We start from the raw sequence: 10,000 nt of genomic DNA, 5'->3' as shown, positions 1-10,000 counted from the left end.
CACTTTGGCGATCTGACCAATCAGGAGTGTTTGCAGCGGTCACTGTGACTGTGAGGAGCTGCACAGCCGTGAGAGTGGGACTGAGCAGATGTGTGCACATGCATGAGAATCAGGGAGCGGGGCTCTCAGGTGTGGCCCACAGAAATTCCAGTCTTTTCTTTTCATCTGCAAAATGTGAGTGAGTGAGTGAGTGAGTGTTTTTTTCATGTGAAAGCTAATTATTATAATCATGAGGCTGATTCACAGCAACAGGAAACAAAGATCAGTGTCTACAGTTTCTGACTGAACCTGACGACTCTGAGGTTTTATAACTATGATGCAACCTGGACACATCCTCAGTGATGTGACCTGGAGTCCTGGAGTGTTTCGGGTCTTCAAACATCATACACTCTGGTCCAGGCGACCCAGCCGGGGGTGATCAAGCCTTGGCTTGTGTCCAGGTAGCACTACCCCACCCACGTGTCTCCTCTCCTGATCCACAGCCACCTTGAAGCAACTTCCTCTGCTTCAGTGGCCTCCTTGATGGCCCTTCACCTTCTGACTCCAGTGATGACTCCAGTAATGTCCAGCATGTTATAGGCCCTGCAGAGAGACTGGCCTGCGAACCCTCTGCATCCCACCTCTATGGGCTGGCATCTGGCACTCCTCCACCAGTGCAGCATACTTCCCCTTCGCTTTGTCGTAGCGAGGTGTCATGCTGCTACCTAGGCCCGCCCTGCCCCGGACCTCATTTCCAGCCTGAGAGACCTTGTGGTCAGAGGACTCTCGGTATTGCAGCACCTCCCATGTGCGGCTCACCATGAACTCCTCATTCAGGCTGCTGATAGGAGGCCTCAGGATGTTGCTCTGCGATCGCTGATCGGCAGCGGCGCGCTGAATAAACTGTATGTTGCTGTATCAGACCGGAGACTGTCTGATACAGCGGTGGCGCGTTACACGGTGATCGCCAGCTCGCCGGAGCACCGGAGGTGGTCAGCGGTGGTGAGGTCTCCGGAGCACAGTCTCCGGTCTGATACAGCAACATACAGTTTATTCAGCGCGCCGCTGGCGATCAGCGGTGGCGCGTTACACGGTGATCGCCACCGCTGATCGCCAGCTCGCCGGAGCACCGGAGCTGGTCAGCGGTGGTGAGGTCTCCGGTCTGATACAGCAACATACAGTTTATTCAGCGCGCCGCTGCCGATCAGCGATCGCCAGCGGCAGTTTAGGCTATCGGTGACACAGAGAGTGTAGCACCGCTGCACAGAGAGTGCAGCACCGCTGATCGTCAGCGGCGAGCTGCATAAACAGCTGCTTTATGTGATTGTATCAGACTGAGTCTGTGCTCCGGTCATGGAGGACGTACTGAACAAATATGTTTAATTAGGACGTGTCAGAATGGTCAGTTATGAGCTCTATGTGATCTTTTCTTAACAATGTGTGTGTTTGTACGTCGGTGAAATACGTCCCCTGACTAAATGCGGCGACCGCTGTTTGCAGTCTGATGTGAAGTGGTGCGAACACACGAACACACGATCTGATACAGCAACATACAGTTTATTCAGCGCGCCGCTGGCGATCAGCGGTGGCGCGTTACACGGTGATCGCCAGCTCGCCGGAGCACCGGAGCTGGTCAGCGGTGGTGAGGTCTCCGGAGCACAGTCTCCGGTCTGATACAGCAACATACAGTTTATTCAGCGCGCCGCTGGCGATCAGCGGTGGCGATCAGCGGTGCTGCACTCTCTGTGCAGCGGTGCTGCACTCTCTGTGTCACCGCTGATCTTCTGTTCCTAAGTGTTTTTAACTGATTTACAGTTGGACAGTGTTCGGCTCGATCCTTATGTAGGACGTCTCTTCCTGTGACGGCACTCTCGCTGACATGTTGATATTGTCAGAGAGCTAGTGGAGGGAGGGGGAGACGAATAGAGCTGTAAAGAGGACAAATCAGAAACCCCCTGGAAGAAGTGGGTGTGTGTTTGCCTGTGTCTCATTTGCATATAAAGGGACCTTGCACGAAAACCGAGCGTTCTGAAAGGGGCGGGTTTAGCAGGGTTATTGAACTACTATGATTCTTCATCCTTATGGTATTTTGACCAAAGCATGTCACTGACATGTTCATTAGGACACCAGGGAACTATTTTAATGGGGGAAATAGGGTATAATATGTCCCCTTTAAGGGTTAACTCTCAAGCTGAATCCATCATGATAATCCAGGATTAGGTCTTTGAATTAGCCTGGGATGTGGTCATATTTACCTCAGCATAGTAGTGATTTAAGTCCAAATCTTTGACGTACAGTGGATGGAGATTGAATCCACTTCCTTGTGAGCACAGTTTCACAGAGAAGAAGGTGGAGATGGAGCAGAGGACGTGGTGATTGTCTGATTGTGTTGTTTTCAGTGGAGATTCAGATTCAAACATGATTAAATCTTCTGACGCCGTTAGAGAAAAGAACAGAGGTGTTTCTTATCTTCATCTGCTCCTCATACAGTTCACCGAAAACTCTGTGTGCTTCAGTCAGGAAGAAAAAAGGAACACAAATTGATATAAATGTTTAAATTTGTGCTGATAATGTTTTTAGTCATAATATGACTATGGTCCAGCTTCACCTCTGACCTGCAGCTCCTTTCAAAGCCGCTGAAACAAAGATGTGTCACAGTTTTCAGCAGAATGAACAATCAAGTGTTTACTTCAACACAGACTCTTTCACTCAAATCTACTGTGTGTGTGTGTCTGTGTGTGTGTGTGTGTGTGTGTGTGTATCTGTGTGTGTGTGTGTGTGTGTGTGTGTGTACACATTCTGCTTCTAACGATCATCGTTCACATCGTTCACGCTCAGAGAAATGAAAGAGCATATGTGAGCAACTGGGTCTGCGCACACACACACACAACACACACACGCACACATACACTGACGCACACATACACTGACACACACGCACACATACACTGACACACTAACACACAAATACACTGACACACACACACGCACACACATACACTGACACACACACGCAAACACGCACACATACACACTGACACACACGCACACATACACTGACACACTAACACACAAATACACTGACACACACACACGCACACACATACACTGACACACACACACTGACACACACAGACACAAACACAGACAAATACACTGACACACACACAGACAGACACACACACACGCACACATACACTGACGCACACATACACTGACACACACGCACACATACACTGACACACTAACACACAAATACACTGACACACACACACACACGCACACACATACACTGACACACACACGCAAACACGCACACATACACTGACACACATACACACTGACACACACGCACACATACACTGACACACTAACACACAAATACACTGACACACACACACGCACACACATACACTGACACACACACACTGACACACACAGACACAAACACACACAAATACACTGACACACACACAGACAGACACACACGCGCAAACACACACACACACACAAATACACTGACACAGACAGACATACACTGACACACACACACACACACACACACAGACAGACATACACTGATACACACAGACAGACGTACACACACACACACACAGACAGACACACACACACACACACGCACACACAGACAGACATACACACACACACACGCACACACAGACAGACACAGACACACACACGCACGCACACACAGACACAGACAGACACACACACACACGCACACACACACACACATACAGAGGGACTGAACACACAGAACCATCACCTGTGACTGTGTGTGTGAGAGCACATACTGATGTGTAATAAGTTCACAAACACTCTGTACATTATTCCACACATGAATATTGATTTTTAACACGAGCTGCAGCGTTACACTTTGACCTCTGTATCTATAAACACCACACAGTGATCTGTGCTCTGTTGCGTGGCCACCAGGGGGCGACGCACCTGTCGCACAAAGACGTCCGTTTGTGAATCCGTACATTTTTGAGGGTCAAAGATGAATAAATCAGGGCCATGGTTTCTATGGTGATGAGCAGTGGACGTCACAACGTCACAGTAAGCCACACCCCTCCCTTCATCTTTAGCCCCTCCCTCTCATTTAAATATGGTCTGAGATGGCACAAAGCAGCTGTTCATTAAAACCAGTAGGCGGCGTCATCGCTGCTTCTTGTTTTTCATAAACACATCTGTGACCTGTGACCTTTTAAATGTGAGGTCAACAAGGTCACGCTTTGTTCTGTTTAATGTATAATTTATGTATTATATTTATGTTGTTGTTTTTTTATCGACCTCTGACCTGTCTGTACCTGTGACTCTCGGGTGTTTGTGTGTGAGCCGTTCCTCTTCATGTGTCTCTGAGATGAATTTGAAGGGTTGACTAACGTCGTTCCACCGTCTGTGTCTGTGTCTTTTTTGCAGTTCCTGTGTTTGAAGAACATCCGCACGTTTCTCAAAGTTTGCCACGACAAGTTCGGCCTGAGGAACAGCGAGCTGTTCGACCCCTTTGACCTGTTTGACGTCAGAGACTTCGGCAAGGTGAGTGTCACACTGGCCGCTGCGCACACACTGTGTGTGTGTGTGTGTGTGTGTGTGTGTGTGTGTGTGTCAGAGACATCGCGCTGCCTCTGTGTGTGTGTGTGTCAGAGACACAGCGCTGCCTCTGTGTGTGTGTGTGTGTGTGTGTCAGAGACATCGCGCTGCCTCTGTGTGTGTGTGTGTCAGAGACACAGCGCTGCCTCTGTGTGTGTGTGTGTGTGTGTGTCAGAGACACCGCGCTGCCTGTGTCTCTGATCAGATTCATGTCCCCTTCATTTACACTCAGATTGTGTTCCACTGTTTTCTTCAGGCTGTTTAATGTGAATAATAGAAGAAGCACATGTGTGTATGTAGCAGTGTTGTAATGTAACCAAGTACAAATACTTTGTTACTGTACTTAGAATCTACTTCTACTGTAGTAGAATTCTCACATATCTGTACTTTACTTTGTAAGTAATGCCTGTTTGTTGTCACTAGTTGTTTTTAGCGGCACCAGCTGTTAGCCGCTAAGGTGTTAGCCTCAGATTTTGGCTCTGATTTTCTTTACCGTGGCCGACACCGAGGCTCTGGTCTCCGGGTTCCTGGTCTCCTGTCTCTGGGTTCCTGGTCTCCTGTCTCTGGGTTCCTGGTCTTCTGTCTCCGGGTTCCTGGTCTCCTGTCTCTGGGTTCCTGGTCTCCTGTCTCCGGGTTCCTGGTCTCCTGTCTCTGGGTTCCTGGTCTCCTGTCTCCGGGTTCCTGGTCTCCTGTCTCTGGGTTCCTGGTCTCCTGTCTCCGGGTTCCTGTTGTGTTTGAGCTCTCTGCTCACGCAGATAAACGGCAGATTTGGCCTGAATTAAAACACAGTGTGACGTCAGCTGTGGGAGTTTTTAGAAGATCTTTAAATGAATGTCGGTGAAGCAACGACCTCCACATTTTTAAACTGTGTCCTGAGCTCAGTGTGGCTTGTGTTGGTGAGTGAGTGAACATGTTGTGAATGAATGAAGAAGTAGAAAACTCAGCAGTGATGGATTAAAAGCCTCAGGAAGTGCTGCAGGTTGTGACTTTGAAAGAAGAACTTTTTTGTCTCCATGACTCCGGTGTGTTTGTATTTGTTTGTATGGATCAAGTTAAATATAAATATTCCTAATCTGTTTCCAATCCACTGAAATGAACACTGTTGTATTACAAAGACATGTTTCATACATTTTAAGATGAATTTCATCAGTTCTAATTGTCATTTCATTGACATATTAGACTTTAAAAATCATCGAGTCACTGAATGTGAGGTTGTTTGAGAGACTCATGACATCAGCGTGAAATATGCTGTATTAACACAAGGCTGAAGCTTGATGGAGGAGGGGGCGGAGCTAATCCATGATCAGCATCACACTGACCTGAGATCAGCAAAGTGAATTATTGTGTGTGTGTGTGTGTGTGTGTTGGGGGGGGGGGGCTTTGTGAGGACCAAAGAACATATAAACCACATGGTTAAAGGTCTTTTTCAGGGTTAAGACCTGGTTTTATGATTAAGGTTGGAGTCACAGGGACTGCATTATGTCTATGAGGGTCCTCACTGTGAATGCTGCACACGTGTGTGTGCAGGTGATGTAGAATGATGTCATACAGTATAATTGATGACGACAGCTGATGTTAATTCTGTATCTTCTCAGTATTATTTCCAGTGCAGCTCTGAGGATCAGTGTGTGGCTGTGATTGATCTAAAGTCGTCTCCTCATTTATCTAATGTTTCCAATCTAACTTCGACATATCCACCGGCTCTAAGAAGCTCTGCAGAACGAGGGAGAAAGAAGAGATGAGTTAGAGAGAAGAGGGGGGAAAAAAAGACCTGGTGTTGTTTGGCAGTTTGTAGATAAACCACACGAGCGTCTCTGAGAGTCAATGAGCTCGCAGCCACGGTATTAGAATCCAGCGGCAGTCAGAATCAATCACTGAGGCCCTCCATATGTCAATTTGGAAATTGCCTTTGTATGGTCTCGGTGGTGGCGGGCTCGTCTCCTCATTGATTTTCCATTAAGGCCAAACATCACATTATAATATATTGAAGTGGGCAGATCCCCTCTCATGTGACATACATTTAAATTGTGAGAAAAGCTCATAAATAGAACATAAAGCGTTTCTTCCTCTTTACACTTTATCTGCTCATCAACTCGGACACTTTTCCTCCTTTTGTTGCTTCCGCACAAAAAAGTTTCTTTGTTCACACATCTGCTCGTGAACAATGATAACATAGATATGTATATACGTATATATGTATATATGTACACTATATACATATATACATATATATGTATATAGTGTACATATATATGTATATATGTACACTATATACATATATATGTATATATGTATATATGTATACATATACATATATACATATATATGTATATATGTATATATGTATATACATGTAAATACATATATGTATAAACACATACATACGTATATACATATATACATACATACATACATACATATATATGTATGTATGTATGTATATGTATACATATATACACATATAGTATATACGTATATATGTGTAAATGTGTTTATACGTATGTATATATACACACATATATACATATATGTATGTATATATACACATATATATACATATATACGTATATGTATACATATATATACAGTATCTCATAGAACACAGTCGTTCATCTCTCCTTTTCATATCACTCAGTTATTTTCACGTCACACAAAGAAACCCGTGAAGCATCTTTGTGTCTTTGCTCCTTTACATGAATGACTGCGTCCTTTCAAAGTAAGAGCCCTTTAAAAAAAAACCAATCATATTCATAAATATGTAAATAGCATGGGCGGTGCATGGTTAACACATGAACATGTCCACACTACCCTGAAAACACTGTTTTCATTTGAAAACTCAATGTTGATGAATTACATTTTACACACTGCACCTTTACACTTTGTTCCAGTTTCACTTCTCACGCCGAAAATCTGCTTTGATTTTTCACCATTGTTGTTTCAGCAGAACTTCCTGAAACTGAACAAACAAGCATCTTCTTCCTGTTTACACACACACACTATTGCACTATACTATAAACGTTGTTTTACAGTGGTTTTATGGCAGTGGAGATTATTATATATACATTAATGTTTCTCTATGATCTTTTATTTGTTCTAAGTCGTCAACCAACTGTTTGATGGGACACTGTGTGAGAGGAGTGGCTCGTTTAATGATATATCTGTCACTTTAACTCTGAAACCTTAATATTTCACATCTTTCACTTTTGTTTTGTTGGTGACACAAACTTCTCTTCAAAATAAGATGAGTTTTTCCTCATTTGACTGAGTTATTATCACGTTAATAGCTTCAAAGAAAAAGGAAGCGGTTCATTGAGTGTTTGAAAGCTGTGTTTCTAGCGGACGACGTCTCTCTCTTTATAAAACATGAAGCTGCCCTCTCTCTGCACTGGTGTCATATCTGTAATGTCTGCAGACGCAGGCTGAACTAATGAAGCCACATGGGGCGTCTTCTAATGTGCTGCTTTACGTTTGGTCTTCACGTCCCAGGACACTTTCTACATCTTAAAAAGAAGAAGAACTAGAGCAGGAGGTGAAGAAGCTGAGGAGATTGTGAGTGTGGATAAAAAGAATGGACTGGGTTTGAACCTGCAGGTGTGAAATCCTCTCTGTTACCAAGTTTTCACTGGAAAATTGTTTTTTACAAACAAAAACACATCTTTGAGCTCAAGCTTTGGAGAAAATCAAATATAAAGATCTGTAGTTTTTTTTGTGATGATAATTGCGTAGTTTTGAGTCACAATGTTGATTTGAAAATGATTTGTTACTCTAGTGTTTTAGCCTCACAAGCAGCGTTTTCTCATGTTAAAGTGAAAGTGGAGCATGAATCGTGAAAGTGAAGGTTTGAACAGCAGCTGTAAACATCCATCAGCTCCTCCTTCTTTCATCAGCTGCACATTTGCAGCCACTTTCCTCAGCGTTGGTCTGCGTCTCTCGTCTCTTCCTGTGTCACAGTCAAACACAGACTGGGGGCAAATATCCGTTCAGTGCTGAGGGGAAGTTATTGCCCCGTCCTCTGAGGTTTATATTAAAACAGATGGAGCCAATTTCCTGCCTCACACGTGACTCCACTCCCCTCACTGTGTTCTCTGACTGTGAGCTCATGCACATCATCGCTAACCCCTCCCCCGTCATTAGAGATTCATTATGACATCATTAAAGCGATGAAATAGCTCTTATTACAGTCGACCCCAGAGGACGCTTTCATTTAAACACGCTTCCTTCCTCCCGACCCGTTTTTAATTAGCCACCAAAGGAACATTGGCGTCGTTTAAATGAACGCCGCAATCACTTTATTTGGCTGCCGCCGCCATTAGCATAATTAGCCTGCACCTGTTAGCCATCGATCAACAGTTTGGAGCCGCCTCGCTCGTTTCAAAAGCAGCGCTGGTTTCAAACCAGTGAATGACTGAGTGACTGAGTGAGTGAATGAGTGACTGAGCGACTGAGTGATTGAGTGACTGAGTGAATGACTGAGTGAGTGACTGAGTGAGTGAATGAGTGACTGAGCGACTGAGTGAATGACTGAGTGAGTGACTGAGTGAGTGACTGAGCGACTGAGTGAATGACTGAGTGAGTGACTGAGTGAGTGAGTGAATGAGTGAATGAGTGGCTGACTGAGTGAATGAGTGACTGAGTGAATGAGTGAATGAGTGACTGAGTGACTGAGTGACTGAGTGTGTGAGTGAATGACTGAGTGAGTGATTGAGTGACTGAGTGAGTGAGTGAATGAGTGACTGAGTGACTGAGCGACTGAGTGAGTGACTGAGTGAATGAGTGGCTGACTGAGTGAATGAGTGAGTGACTGAGTGAATGACTGAGTAAATCAGTGACTTGAGTGAGTGACTGAGTGTGTGAGTGAATGACTGAGTGAGTGAATGAGTGACTGAGTGAGTGAGTGAGTGAGTGAATGACTGAGTGAGTGAATGAGTGAGTGAGTGAATGAGTGACTGAGTGAGTGAGTGAGTGACTGAGTGAGTGAGTGAATGACTGAGTGAGTGAGTGAGTGAGTGAGTGAGTCATCATGCAGGACTTTTGTTTGTTTGCTGCACATAAATACAAATCTGTGTTCATGTTTTAAAGCGTAACAAATAATTGATTTCAAATTGCAATTTGAAAGAAAACAGCTGCAGTTTAATCGTTGTGTTTCTTTATCGTTGGAGCTGCAACGATTTATTGATATTAACCGTTTGATTGACTTCCTGCTTCAGTGTAAAACTCTTGTTCTGGTTTCTTCACGATCAACTTCGCTAATGAAACAATCATTTGTTTGTTGTCATGGAAGAAGTAAACAAACAGGAGGATTCAAAGATATAACAATATTCATTTGAAAAAAAGAAAAAACAAAAACCGATGAAATAATGAAATAATGTGAGTGTATGAAATCATTTTCTCTATATGATAATTATGT

General features: G+C 44.3%; 1 protein-coding gene across 11 annotated transcripts in view; it reads left to right on the top strand.

The window, feature by feature from the left end:
• Positions 1–10,000, top strand: part of vav2 (vav 2 guanine nucleotide exchange factor) — a 195,318-nt gene that overhangs the window by 50,284 nt on the left and 135,034 nt on the right. For all 11 annotated transcript variants that reach the window (XM_058616868.1, XM_058616869.1, XM_058616861.1 and 8 more), the window contains exon 2: positions 4,423–4,539. In XM_058616868.1, coding sequence (XP_058472851.1) covers positions 4,423–4,539 — 117 coding nt within the window. The remainder of the gene's footprint in view (positions 1–4,422; positions 4,540–10,000) is intronic.

The sequence above is a fragment of the Solea solea genome, chromosome 19 (genome assembly GCF_958295425.1).
Source record: "Solea solea chromosome 19, fSolSol10.1, whole genome shotgun sequence".
NCBI lineage: Eukaryota > Metazoa > Chordata > Actinopteri > Pleuronectiformes > Soleidae > Solea > Solea solea.
This window is presented reverse-complemented; position numbering and strand designations above follow the sequence as displayed.